Source organism: Urtica dioica, chromosome 9 (genome assembly GCF_054948205.1).
Source record: "Urtica dioica subsp. dioica isolate 48M chromosome 9, U.dioica_male_clone48M_v1_H2, whole genome shotgun sequence".
Classification (NCBI taxonomy): domain Eukaryota; kingdom Viridiplantae; phylum Streptophyta; class Magnoliopsida; order Rosales; family Urticaceae; genus Urtica; species Urtica dioica.
In genome coordinates this window covers 24,905,803-24,920,146 of record NC_142764.1, presented here as the reverse complement: position 1 = coordinate 24,920,146, position 14,344 = coordinate 24,905,803, and the positions used below count along the sequence as shown (strand labels likewise).

The 14,344-nt window shown below is 41.3% G+C and overlaps 3 protein-coding genes and 2 pseudogenes across 3 annotated transcripts; 1 reads left to right on the top strand and 4 right to left on the bottom strand.

Moving 5' to 3' along the window:
- Nucleotides 1–246: 246 nt before the first annotated feature.
- LOC149386112 (cysteine-rich repeat secretory protein 55-like) lies at nt 247–1,685 on the top strand. The gene is made up of 2 exons (XM_089627539.1): nt 247–1,061; nt 1,151–1,685. The coding sequence occupies exons 1-2, from the start codon at nt 308–310 to the stop codon at nt 1,228–1,230; spliced, it is 834 nt and encodes a 277-aa protein (XP_089483665.1). The 5' UTR covers nt 247–307; the 3' UTR covers nt 1,231–1,685.
- Nucleotides 1,686–1,726: 41 nt separating this feature from the next.
- Nucleotides 1,727–4,581, bottom strand: LOC149386111 (G-type lectin S-receptor-like serine/threonine-protein kinase At1g61370). Its single transcript, XM_089627538.1, has 7 exons — nt 3,901–4,581; nt 3,689–3,808; nt 3,229–3,407; nt 2,913–3,123; nt 2,586–2,823; nt 2,341–2,491; nt 1,727–2,267 (listed from the first exon to the last, which is right to left on the bottom strand). Exons 1-7 carry the CDS (start codon nt 3,968–3,970, stop codon nt 1,968–1,970), a joined length of 1,269 nt encoding a protein of 422 aa, XP_089483664.1. The 5' UTR covers nt 3,971–4,581; the 3' UTR covers nt 1,727–1,967.
- Nucleotides 3,977–5,311, bottom strand: LOC149386110 (G-type lectin S-receptor-like serine/threonine-protein kinase At1g61370 pseudogene; annotated as a pseudogene).
- A 5,880-nt stretch (nt 5,312–11,191) lies between these two features.
- Nucleotides 11,192–12,642, bottom strand: LOC149386109 (uncharacterized). The gene is made up of 2 exons (XM_089626470.1): nt 11,550–12,642; nt 11,192–11,226 (listed from the first exon to the last, which is right to left on the bottom strand). The coding sequence occupies exons 1-2, from the start codon at nt 12,640–12,642 to the stop codon at nt 11,192–11,194; spliced, it is 1,128 nt and encodes a 375-aa protein (XP_089482596.1).
- A 799-nt stretch (nt 12,643–13,441) lies between these two features.
- LOC149386108 (G-type lectin S-receptor-like serine/threonine-protein kinase At1g61550 pseudogene) lies at nt 13,442–14,344 on the bottom strand (annotated as a pseudogene).

Sequence of the window (14,344 nt, the reverse complement as noted above, 5' to 3'; positions counted from 1 at the left end):
CCGTACGAAATCTATATTATCATTAACCATTAATTTAATTGTTTTTTTCTCAAGTAAATTGATCTTTACTACTTCTTATCCCAACTAAACTAGTTGCTTGGTCCATATCTTTTGACTTTGAACTCAACTTGAAATTAAAAACATTTTATTCTCCTTAAAGTAAAAGTTGACTTGGACATAAATTGTTTTTTTTTCTTTTCAAACCAGTATTCCAAGTTGCAATAATTAATTTCCCTCCATTGCAACTCCAATCAAACTCTTTTTTATCAAACCATAACCACCCTTCTCTAAAAAAGAAAAAAAGGAGATGAGAGTTTCTCATTTTCCCATCATTTTATTACTAATCCTCAGCGATGTTTGCAGTGGAGACACAAACATGGAAACCTGGTTCAACTGCCCGGACGAGAACAACAACGAATCATCGATCGACACGTCATTCCAAGCCAGCCTCCGAAGCCTGTTGGGCTCGCTGATCGCCAACGCGCCGCTCAAGCGAGGCTTCCACGAGTCGGAAACGGGGCACAAAGACCACGAGGTGATCAGGCTGTACGGCCTTGTCCAGTGCCGGGGAGACATCTCGGCCGTCGATTGCTCGAGGTGCGCCGAGGAATCCGTGAAAACGGCCGCGGAGAAGTGCCCGAGGAGCAGGGACGTCTCGGTGTGGCTGCGGTGGTGCTTCCTCAGATACTCGGACGAGGACTTCCTCGGGACGATGGACAAGACGTCGGTGTCGAGGACCAACGAGACCGACTTTGACGACCTTTCGGTGGTCTCGAAGGGCTTAGAGCTCATGGCCGGGCTCGCCATCACGGCCCCGAAGCGGGCCCTGATGTTCGAGGCCAAGGAGGTCGATGTGGGGCCCGCCGGGAAGAGGTTCGGGATGGCACAGTGCAACAGAGATATCGGGAGAGTCGAGTGTGGGAAGTGCCTTCACTCTCAGCTCGCCGATTTCAAGACCACCGTTTGGAACAAGCGCGGATGGGAGGTTTACGGGCTGAGTTGTTCCATGTGGTACCATGATTACCGGTTTTACTTCAACGTTTCCGCCGATGCTAGTCGAGGTTAGTTCTTTATTTGTTAATACTTGTAATTCATAACTTTATTAACCTTCTTTTTAGATGATTTATTTTTTATTTTTTTTGGGTTTAAGGTGTGGTGAGACTCGCTTTGGGAAAAGGAGTTTGGATTCGGGTTATGATCGCGGTTTTAGCGCTTGTGATGGTTTTTTAGTCTCTTTTTTTTTTGCCAATGTCACTGCTAGGCAATGAAATTGGTTCATTATTTATTCTTTGTCCATTTAGAAGATTGTTTATACACCAGTGGTTTTGTGTGTGGGTGAGTGTGAGGGTGGAAGTTTGTACAAGATCAATTCATTTATTTGTTGTTTTCTCTCTGGTTTTTTATATTATATTTTACATTATTTATGTGTAATTTTGTGGGAACCCAGTTTTTCGTTGTCCAAATACTGTGACAAGGTGAATTAAAACCAAGGTTAATTTAGTACATATGGAATAGTTAGAGGAGCTCAACGCCCCGGAATATGATCTGCAAGTAAATAGTACCAAAGAAAAAGTTCAGTGATTAGAATCCTTCACTTGCTCTATGAAACACAATTTGAAGCTCTGCCGAATATCATGTGTGATTAGGCGATGACACTCTGGCATTTAAACGTACACCGGACGATAACAAACAAGAACATTATTTGGGAGATCACGTTCAGAGATCAAGGAGAAGAACATTATTTGGGAGAATCTTATAATACTGTAATTTGGTGAATTCAGATGGTATTGCTTATATAACTGTATTAAATAATTAACATCTGTATTATGTACTATAGACTAGTACTAAAGACTAACATTGGTCATTGTATCGCCGATGAGAGAGTGATTCTGTGTATTTTTCGGCGGGTGATGGATCATAGTGTGACTGTGTGATCATAAACTTGATTTCTTGGAATAGTCCTCTCATTATCGACCATCAAGAATCGACACGGTGACCTCGTTGGCAGAGCCTTGGGTGTCATTGTGTTGCCGAGGTTGGGGTTTTCGCCTTTCGAAAGTGAAAAGAGGCTCTTTTGGCCGAGGACGATCCGACTCGTTCATCAGCATCGACACTATTCCCGGCATTGTTGGCCTGTCTGAGGCCTGGTCTTGTACGCAAAGAAGCCCCACGTGTACGCATCTCATTGCTTCCTCTGAAGAGTAACCATTTTCTAGCGCTTTGTCCACCATTTCTACATCCCTTCCTTCACTCCACAACTCCCAAGCCTGACACAAGGGTACAATTTTATAGAATATAAAAAAAAATGGAATTAGCTAGGAAATCAGTTATATAACTCACAAAACCGACGAGGCTAAAGTGTTTTTCATAGAAATTGAAGCTCGTGTTATTCCGGCCGCTGAGAATTTCTAACATCAAGATCCCGAAGCTATACACGTCTGATTTTTCGGAAAAAATCCCGCCCATGGCATACTCAGGAGACATGTAGCCACTGCATTTGATCACACACGTACTCATTAGAGATGCGAGGCTTCAAAAGTTTGACAGCTCAAATGTGTAGTTAAAAGAAGAAGGAAAATACTTACAGCGTTCCAACAACCCTTTGAGTATTGGCAACATCGAATGTCTCTTCAAAAATCTTAGCTAGTCCAAAGTCTGATATCTTTGGATTCATCTTGTCGTCAAGGAGAACATTGCTGGCCTTGAGATCTCGGTGGATTACCCTTAAAAAAGAATCGCGGTGGAGATATACGAGACCCCTTGCAATGCCGATTATAATGTTGAAGCGCGTGGTCCAGTCCAGTTTCTTACTTTTTTGTGAATCTAATCAATGAAAATAAGCGATTTCTTGAGCACGATAATTAACCAGGAGAAATTATTGGTAATTCATGTTAGCTCATGGGGTGACAGACCAAAAATAAAATTGTCCAGGCTTTTGTTGGCCACGTACTCGTAAATGAGTAACTTCTCGACGTTTTCGGTGCAGAAACCAAGAATCCTGACAAGATTTCTGTGTTGGAGTTTGGAAACTAATACCAACTCGTTCTGAAACTCTTTCGTGCCTTGTCCCGAGCTGCTAGACAGTCTCTTAACCGCTATCTCTGTTCCGTCTTTTAGTTTTCCCTGAAAATCGACTCGTGAAAATTTCAATCACTCTAAAAATAATTTAGATGTTATTCGAAAGGTTTTTTTTGTTTTCCTATCGTGGAACACCTTACAATCATTTACCTTATAGATAGTGCCGAATCCTCCCTGACCAATTTTTCTGTTAAAGCTGAAGTTATCAGTAGCTACCAAAAGGCTCTCGTAACTGAAAATAGGAAACTCCTGGTGGTAGTTTAGCTCTGTAAAAGTGCTGCTACTCTTGACAGCTTTGGTCTTCTCTGTGATTGGCTCGATTTCTGATTCTGGAGCAAGAAAAAGAATAAACAGACTTAGCTCAAAGGACAAGTGAAGTAGTACATAATGGTTGAGAAGTTGTGATTTGTTAAACAGGGATATCAGTATTCATTATCATATGGTATCATCATCATCTCAAAACCGATCAACAATAGCTGGCGTAACAGACGACCTTATACACGTTTCACCTCTATTAATGTTAATAATGGGCGATCCTTAACAAATATAATTAAAGGGATAATTGTGCAGGCGACGCACAAATCGAAAGAGTAACTAAATAGTTGCTTACTCTTTTGATAAGTGTCTCTCCTGCACAAATAGATCACTGGAAAGACACATAATAAACTCACAACACATGATATCGTTGCAAGGTAGGCTGTGATTTCCTTTCTGTTGCTTTTCCCTCGGCCTGCAAAATGAAAAGAAATGGCCAACTAAAAAAAAAAAAAAAAAAGTGTGAAGCGATTTACAAATTTTTCACAAGCTAAAGATTACACTCACCTAGCTCTCCATGAGCGAGGCGGATAAATAGAGATTCGCCACCGGACGAAAATTTCTGGACATCAAGCATGCTATCTCACCATACAAAGCACCCTACTCGATTGACATAAGCATAAGCACTGCAAGAACAATTTTCTAAGCACGATTTCTGACAATCGGTCGTATTTCTCGGAAGAGTCAAGTATTGGTAAAAATCAGGAAGCTTTGTACTTGTGAGCTCTAAAAAGCCATCGCTTTTCCCTCTACTGTTGTTCCTCTCACAGACCAGCGGGGCTCTCCTAAAGCACCCTTGAGTCCAATTCTGCTCTTTCCACTCGAGATCCGATTTCGGAGCATACCCTTTGAAGCAGCTACAAACCGGAGACTCAGATGCCTTGCACACCCCAAAATTACCGCAAAAACCGTACACATCGCACAAACTGTTTCGAGACTCCCAAATTGTCCTCCAATCAAGGCCTTCTTCTTTCAACGCTATTTTTAAAATGCCTTGCGGCGATATGAAGAGCTTTGTGTTAGTATTGGAGACCCTGTCGGGGTTTAAGCGGAGGTGCGCGGTTCTCTGCTCCGCGATTTCAGTGAGATCTAAAGGGTTCTGATATGACTTGATCACGTCCCACGGTCCGGATCTATAGTGGGCCCTTGTCCCGTCCCATATAAAGACCTGCGCCGGCATAACCTTGGTCGAGACTCCTACGCTGAAATTCCCGAGCGTTGGGTCAGAATCGCTTTTCCAAGAAGTCAGTACGTCGTTCTTTCCTGTTTTCTCGTCGAAGCCTATTACCGAGCCTGGTAAGAGCGTGTCTCCGAGCCTATCGAAACTCTGCCATAAAGTCTTGTCTGTTTCGACATCCTTGAGAACCAAGTTTCCATCGTCCGAGAGTGTTGCCACAGATCTTTTTGACCTAACATGAGGGCTGGTTGACCAGACGGATTTGTTGTTTCCATCGACCAGCTCTAAATTTCCGTTTTCACCGATCCGTAAACTCGCTGAAGAATCTGCTACGCCGACTGGTCTTTCTCTGTTTAGTACCCAAACTATAATCTGTGGAGATATGTTCTTGTACCAGATTCCCACATATCGATTACTTCCTGAATTATTCGGAGCAAAGAAGCCTAATTCGAAAATCTTACCTGGCGAGATTAGAGTTTTTTCTTGAGACAGTGTCTGGGACCGAGTAATGTTTTCAGCTGCACAGCAATACTCAGATGATAACAAGAACAGCAAGACGAGAGATACTGTATTGAGTACTTTGAGGTCATTTTCTTAGAATTATGTTTCTAGAATGAATGATTGGGAAAAAAAACACATATTTCAGTGCGGTCTAAAAGATGTGAAGTGAGCGAACAAGATATCAAGTTTGAACGTTTGAGCTTGCTGTTCACACTTCGCTTTCCTGAAATTAGCAACCATATTTTTGTATGGTTGATACCGTGACAACGAATTAACGCTCATTAATAATGTATTTATTAACACTTTGACGACTTGTCTGTATTAGAAGACTCGATATATATATATATATATATATACAACTCAAGATGATAAGTCATTAATTACCGAGCATATGTACCAAGTGTTAACGTAAGAATGAAGTAATAAATATAACTTGACCAAAGCAAAGATAGGTCTGTAAAATCAAGTCCAAATGGGAAGATAAAACATAGTCGTAAGTCTGTCTCTACGACATAATATTCAAAGCTTAAATAAATAATAATAACATCAATCTCAAGCAGATCGGAATCAAAGAGATGTCCACACAAACTGTTGAAAGTAAAAACTTTTCTTTGAGTCATTTCAACAAACAAGTAATAGGCACAACCCAGAAGAACAAAAGAAAATATTTAACCGGAAGTGAAATCCAGTGTTTTATCCAATTTCACGTCTTTTGAAACAAAGACTTCATTTACAACACGTTCTCTTCTTTTCGTCTTCCTCTGATTCTCTGCTCAAGTTTTTTTTTTTTCAAAAACTTTGCATCTTTCTAATCAGACTTCTCTTTTTCTCTACTAGCTATTACATTAAACAATACTAGTACTGATACAAGATAAAAAAAACGCAGACCAATAGTCTGTACACGTCAGGTAACAACTAATGAATATTTACCAGTTTGCCACCGAAAATCAAACGGCAAATAAAGGCACCATCGTTGATGCGTTGAAGGTAAAGAAAACTACATTCTAACTCTACTACCACAATTATCACTGCACTAGAAAACCTAATAAAATATATCTCACTAATTTGGGCGTCGGAGTTTCTGCACCAAATACAATCCGGTGAGTCTGTTTGTTCTTCTGTGCTCGTTTATTGTACAGAGTGAACTTACTGTCCGTCTAATAATCACTATGTTGTCTACCTGAACTCTTGTAGGTCACTACCCAGATTTTGAAGCTTCCATTGTCGAGCTTCAAGCATTGACATTGTGGCCTCATTGGCAGAGCCTTGGGTGTCGTTATGTTTTCGAACTTGGGGTCGTGTCCTTTGGAAAGTGAAAAGAGGCTCTTTGGGCCGCTTACGATCCGTCTCGTTCATCAACATCGACACTATTCCCGGCATTGTTGGCCTGTCTGAGGCCTGGTCTTGTACGCAAAGAAGTCCCACGTGTACGCATCTCATTGCTTCCTCTGAAGAGTAAGCATTTTCCAGTGCTTTGTCCACCATTTCTCCTTCCTTTCCTTCACTCCAAAACTCCCAAGCCTGACATAGGAATCAATATCATACAATTTCAAAGAAATTGGGATCAGAGAGGGAAAGAGTTATAACTCACGTAACCAACGAGGCTAAAGTGTTCGTCATAGAATTTGTGGCTGGTGTTCTTCCGACCGCTGATAATCTCTAACATCAAGATCCTGAAGCTATACACGTCTGATTTTTCGGAGAAAATCCCGCCCATGGCATACTATGGGGACATGTAACCACTGCGCTTGATCACAAACATACTGTGAGACGCCGGGATTAGAAGGTTTGGGAACTTAGAATGCTTAATGAAATGAGGAAAAGGGCTTACAGTGTTCCGACCACCCTTTGGGTATTGGCAACATCGTGCGTCTCCTCGAAAATCTTAGCGAGTCCAAAGTCCGATATCTTTGGATTCATCTTTTTGTCAAGGAGAACATTGCTCGCCTTGAGGTCTCGGTGTACTACCCTAACAAAGGAATCGCGGTGGAGATATAGAAGACCCCTTGCGATGCCGAAAATGATGTTGAAGCGCTTTGTCCAATCAAGTTGCTCACTTTGTGAATCTAAATCATTGAAATAACAAGAGATTTCTTAGGACGGGATAATCGTAAAAAAAATTATTTATAGCTTATGCTAACACAGGGAATAACACTTACCAAAGATAAAATAATCCAAGCTTTTGTTTGGCATGTACTCGTAAACGAGTAACTTCTCGTGGTTCTCAGTGCAGAAACCGAGAAGCCTGACAAGGTTTCTGTGTTGGAGTTTGGAAACTAATACCATCTCGTTCTGAAACTCTCTCTTGCCTTGTCCCGAACTGCTTGACAGTCGTTTAACTGCTATTTCTGTACCGTCTTGCAGTTTTCCCTGTAAATCAGCCCTCGCAATTTTTAGCCATTACGAGAATATTTTTGGGCTTATTAGAAATAAATTCCTTGAAACAGCTTACAATTATATACCTTATAGACAGGACCAAATCCTCCTTCACCAAGTTTGCTGCTAAAGCTGAAATTATCCGTAGCGGCCAAAAGGCTCTAGTAGCCAAATATACGAAAGTCTGGCTCATAGTCTTGCTCTGTAAATTGAGTATTTGATCTATATTTTCTGCTTTTCTTGACGATTTTGGACTTCTGAGTGATTGAATCGACTTCTCCTGATTATCAAGCAAGACAATAGAAAAAGGAAAGCAATTAGACTAATTACTTTCATAAACTTAGTTACTTACTCTTTCGATTCGCACCTCTCCTACACAAACAGATCACTAGAAAGACACATAAACTCCCAACGATTGAAATCGTTGCAAGGCTGGTGATGATCGATTTTTTGTCGATTTTTCTTCTGCCTGGGAAATTACACGAAAAAGCTAATTATAAAAGTTAATAATGCAAAGTGATTTACAAAATTTTATGAAGTCGAACATTACACTTACCTAGTATTACAATCGAGCTTCGATGAATCAAAACAGAGAAAAGAAGAGAGAATCGAATGAAAAATACTTCTGTGATTCTTTTCATTAATTCAAATGTTCAAAATACAACCAGCGTATATATACAGTAAAACCAGAAAAAACTAACTCATTAATACAAAACGACAACGTATTAAATGAGCTAACTAAACAACTAACAAACGACGTGTCGTACGCAGACGACTACCAAAACCCGTCGTTCAACAAAGGAAAACAAAACAGAAGAAACTTGTACACTAAGTAACTAACTGAAACATTATTCATAAAGCCTATAAACTTCAATACACCCCCTCAAGATGAACTGAAAAGATCTAAGAAGTTCATCTTGGATAACAGATGCTTCAACGCAGGTGAAGGTAAGGGCTTAGTGAAAAGATCAGCCTGTTGATCGATCAGCCAGTTGATCTTGAGTTCTGATCGGTAAGAGCTTCAGAGTACCTTTCCTGACATGATCCCGGACAAAATGCAAATCAATCTCGATATGCTTTGTCCTCTCATGAAAGGAAGGATTCGAAGCAATTTGAGACGCTGCCTGGTTGTCACAAAACAGAACAGATACAGCTGAAGAAGAAATACCAAAATCCTGTAACAGCTGTTGCAACCATATAACTTCAGAAGTAGTAGCCGCCATAGCCCTATATTCTGCCTCTGCTGAAGACCGAGCAACCGTGGTTTGCTTCTTAGACTTCCAAGCTATAAGTGCCTCTCCCAAGAAGACACAATATCCAGTAATAGAACGTCTAGTATCAGGACAAGTCCCCCAATCTGCGTCTGAGAAAGCTCGTATATTTGTTGAAGACGAAGAAGAAAAATGAAGACCTAACCCGGGTTGTCCTTTGATGTATCTCAACAAGTGATGAACAGCTTGGAGATGGATATCACGCGGAGACTGAAGAAATTGGCTCAACGCATGCACAGCAAAGGTAATATCCGGTCTGGTGATGGTTAGGTATAACAGTCTTCCAATGAGACGTCTGTAATGAGTGACATCGTCCAACAGTTCACCATCAGTAGCTGACAATGTAATCCTCGGCTTCATAGGCGTGTAGACAGGTTTTGACTCCAGAAAACCAAAATCTTCAAGAAGCTGCAATGCATAATGTCTTTGGTTCACAGTGATCCCAGTTCTTGAATAGGCAATTTCCAATCCCAAGAAATATCTCAATTGTCCTAGATCACGCAGCTTGAACTTAGACTTCAAAAACAGCTTGACTTCATCAATCATAGTTGTACTTGGACCAGCAACTATGATATTGTCCACGTACAAGAGAATAGCCACAAACGTAATCCCTTGACCCCTTGTGAAAAGGCTGTAGTCAGACTTGGATTGTTGAAAACCCCCTCGAACGATCTCCTCCGTGAACTTTATATTCCATTGTCTTGAGGCTTGCTTCAATCCATATATGGATTTGTGCAGCTTGCAGACAAGCTTCCTTTTACCAGTATTTTGCACCCCCTGAGGTTGCACTCCCAATGGCACATCCATGAAAACCTCTTCAATAAGCTCTCCATTCAGAAAAGCATTTTGAATGTCCAATTGTGCCATTTGCCAATGCTGTGAAGCACATAAAGCCAAGAGAAGTTTGACTGTCACCAACTTCGCCACTGGTGAGAACGTATCAATGTAATCAACCCCTTCCTTCTGTGTGTATCCCTTGGCGACTAATCTTGCTTTATGTCTAGCAAGAGAGCCATCTGCATTTAGCTTGTTGGTGTATATCCATCGACACCCTATAGCTTTGGCATGATCCGGAAGAGGTACAATAGACCAGGTCTTGTTAGCCTCCATTGCATCTAATTCCTCTGCCATAGCTGATCTCCATTCTTCATGCTTGACCGCTTGATGGTAATAGTTAGGAGTATAGTGAGCTGAGACAGATAAAACAAAATGCTTAAAAGAGGTAGATAACCGTCCATAATTCATGACTTTTTCAATAGTATGTTTAGATTGAAAACTTGGACCTGGCATGTCTCCCAAAAGATTGCAGTGATAATCTTGCAAGTAAAGTGGAGGCTGAACAGTCCTAGATGATCGTCTCAGGATATGAGAATCTCTGTGCTCATCTTGATGAGCACCTTGAGTGTCTTGATCATGCACATCATGTGGTGGAGCTTGGCTTGTAGGCTGTTGAACTTGATACTCAACATCCTCAGAGTCCACATGATGGTGTGATCTTGGTAAAACTATATTTTCAAAAGGATCTGCAGCAGGATGATTAGCAGCCATATATTGGAAAGGAAAATAGTTTTCATGGAAAACCACATTTCTTGAAACAAAAATATCTTTGGTGTTGATATCATAGAGTTTGTATCCCTTGATCCCTGGACTATAACCAACAAAGACACATTGTCTAGCTCGTGGTTGAAATTTAGTCCTGTGAGCCTTCAAAGTACTGGCAAAGGCAAGAGAACCAAAAACTCTCATAAACTGATAGTCAACATCTTTCTGAAACAAAGCCTCAAAAGGAGACCTATGTTGTAAGAGAGGAGTAGGTGTCCTATTGATTATATAGGTCGCAGCAAGCACACAGTCAGACCAGAAAATAATAGGCACATGTGATTGAAAGAATAAGGCACGAGATACATTTAATAAGTGCTGATGTTTTCTTTCAACCACTGAATTTTGCTCAGGGGTTTCAACGCAAGAATATTGGTGAATAATCCCATTTTGTGAAAAATAATCAGTGAAGGCAAGTTCTTTAGCATTATCAGAACGAAATTGTTTGATAGAAACACCAAATTGAGTAGAGACAAGAGTACAAAACCGTGGAATAATGTTCTGAACTTCTGACTTGCTTTTCATTAGGAACGTCCAACAGTAACGAGTACAGTCATCTACAAGTGTGAGAAAAAACCTGTGACCTGTTCTAGAAGTTACAGAATATGGACCCCATATATCACAATGTAACAAGTCAAAAGGATTAGCAGACAAGTGATTATTCGAAATGAAAGGGAGGCGTTTTTGCTTTGCTAAAGGACATATGAAACATGGCTTATTTTCTGTACACGAGTGATAAGCCAGTTTGCCTTTTAAAGACTCAAGCCTCTTGTAAGACAGGTGACCTAATCTTCCATGCCAAATCTGAGCTGAAACTTTATTGATGTAAGTCTTTGATGATGCATCAGTGAGCATGTATAGGTCACCAAGTCTCCTACCCTTCCCAATCGTCTTCAAATTCCTGTAGTCCTGTATATCAAAACCATCATAGGCAAAGACAACTTTCACTCTTGATTCATCTGTAAGTGCACTGACAGAAATCAAATTAAATTTGAATCCTGGCACATACAAGACTTCTCTAAGAGTGAGGTTATGAGATAACACAACATCACCATAATGATTGACAGGGATAACAGTATGATTTGGTAAAGTGACACTAGAGTTTTTCAGAGGTTTTAAGCATCTAAACAGTCTAGAATTAGCACATATATGTTTAGAGGCCCCTGAGTCCATAATCCAGGAACAATTACTAAAAATGTCACCATATGTCATATATACAGAGTTAGAAAGACCTGTCTTGTAGGATATGGTATTGATGTCACTTGATTCACCTCCTCCTTTTGTCATGGTGAGCTGGCTTGACAAGTGTTGGATCATCTGATGAATCTGCTGGTCAGTCAGGGGAGCTGAGACTCCAGTCTGAGACGCTCCTGATTGGTCTTGACTCAGTCCTTCAGATGCATTTGCCTGGCCCCTGACTTTTGGCTTCCATCCAGGTGGATATCCATGAAGCTTGTAGCATTTATCCACTGTGTGGCCCAACATTTTGCAATGAGTGCAGGTAGGTTTGTCTTTCTTGATTCCACGCTTTTGATCTTCTTTCACAGCCATCGCCATGGTGCTGGATTGGTCTGAGCTTCCAAGAAAGTCAGTTCCAACTGATCTTTGTTTCTCTTCTTGAGAGAGCATGGCAAAGACCTTGTTGATTGGTGGAATTGGATCCATCAGTAGAACCTGACCCCGAGTTTGAGTGAAAGACTCATTCAATCCCATCAAGAATTGCATCACATACTCATTTTGGAAGAAAGCATTGAGATCCTTGACTCCACCACAGGTGCATTTTCCGCATGAGCAATTAGGTCGAAAATTGCATAACTCTTCCCAAACTCCCTTGAGTTTTGTGAAATACGTGGTCACACTCTTCTGATCTTGGAGCATATTCATCAATTCTCTCTTTAATTGGAAAATACGAGGAGCGTTTGATTGTTGATATCTTTCTTCAAGATCTTTCCAAACTTTAAACGCAGAATCTCCAAAAAGAATGCTCGATGAGATTTCTTTGGATACTGAGTTGAGGATCCAAGAGAGAACGATATTGTTGCTTCGATTCCAAGCAGTATAGAGACTCACGTCTGTCGCATCTGGTTTGGCTATTGTTCCGTCTATGAAACCTAGCTTGTTCTTGACCGACAAGGCTATTTTCATAGATCGAGACCACGATACATAATTGTCTCCATTCAATGGCTGAGAAACCAAAGTGATACCTGGAGAGTCAGAATGATGAATGTAAAAGGCTCCACTTGGATCTTCGATCTCTGATCTCCTTCTTGATCCTCCGATGACCGTCGCTGATCCTGAATCGGTAATTTCTGGATTCTGATCCATCGATTCAGATCGAAGAGAGCTAGGCAATAAAAGAGGAGGAGATAACTGGATGAAGAACGATCGGAAACCCTAGGCGCAGAAGCGCTCTGATACCATATTACAATCGAGCTTCGATGAATCAAAACAGAGAAAAGAAGAGAGAATCGAATGAAAAATACTTCTGTGATTCTTTTCATTAATTCAAATGTTCAAAATACAACCAGCGTATATATACAGTAAAACCAGAAAAAACTAACTCATTAATACAAAACGACAACGTATTAAATGAGCTAACTAAACAACTAACAAACGACGTGTCGTACGCAGACGACTACCAAAACCCGTCGTTCAACAAAGGAAAACAAAACAGAAGAAACTTGTACACTAAGTAACTAACTGAAACATTATTCATAAAGCCTATAAACTTCAATACCTAGCTCTCCGTGAGCGACGCGGAGAAACAGAGATTGGCCACCGGATGACGATGCCCTCCGGCCATACCAAATAACCTATGCCGTTGACATAGGCATACGCATTGCAAGAACAATTCGTCATACAATATTTTTGACAATCGTCCGGGCTTTTTGGAATAGACAAGTATTGGTAAAAATCAGGAAGCTTTATGCCCTCGATCTCGTAAAAGACATCGTTTTTCGCTCTACTATTGTTACTCTCGCAGGGCAGCTCGGCTCTCCTAAAGCACCCTTGTGTCCAGTTCTGTTCTTTCCACTCGCGATCCGATTTCGGAGCATACCCTTTGAAGCAGCTACAAATCGGTGTCTCTGATGCCTTGCACATCCCGAAATTACTGCAAAAACCGTTACACATTGCAGGAACTCTTCCGAGACTCCCAAGCTGTTATCCAATCGCTGTCGTGTTCTTTCACTATGCATTTGAAAACGCCCTCCGGTGATATAAAGAACTTGGTGGATATGCCAGAGAGATTGGTGGGGTTGAAGTAGAGATGCGCGGTTCTCTGCTCCGAGAGTTCGACGACATCAAAAGGGTTCTCGTACGACTCGTCCATGGCCGGGATTCCGGTGAACTTGTTCCCGTTCCACGGCCCGGATCTCCACTCCGGCGCCGTCCCCTTCCATACGAAGGACTGCGCTGGCATCAACTTGGTTGAGACTCCGACGCTGAAATTTCCGAGCGCTGGATCGGAATCGCTTTTCCAAGAAGACAAGACGTCGTTCTTTCCTGTTTTCCAGTCAAACCCTATTCTCGAGCCTCCTAAGAGCGTGTCGCCGAGCCTATCAAAGCTCTGCCATAAAGTCTGGTTTGTTTCGACGTCCTTGACAACCAAGTCTCCGTTGTCCAAGAGCGTTGCGACCGAGCTATTCGATACAATGCCGTGTTTGGTTGACCAGACAGATTTGTTGTTTCCATCGACGAGCTCTAAGTTCCCATTTGCTGTGATCCTTAAACTCGCCGGGGAATCTGCTATGCTGATTGGGTTCTCTCTGTTGAGCACCCATACGACAATCTGTGGAGATATGTTTTTGTACCAAATGCCCACATACCCATTTCTTGTTGACTTGTTGGGACTAAAGAAGCCTAACTCCAAAACTTGACCGGGCGAGACGAGAGTTTTTTCTTCATATAGTTTCTGGAACTGAGTGATGTTCTCAATTGCACAGCAATACTTCGATGTTAACAAAAACAATACTGCCAGAGATATTGGAGCCAGCAAAGGGCTGAGGTCGCTATACTTAGGATCCAT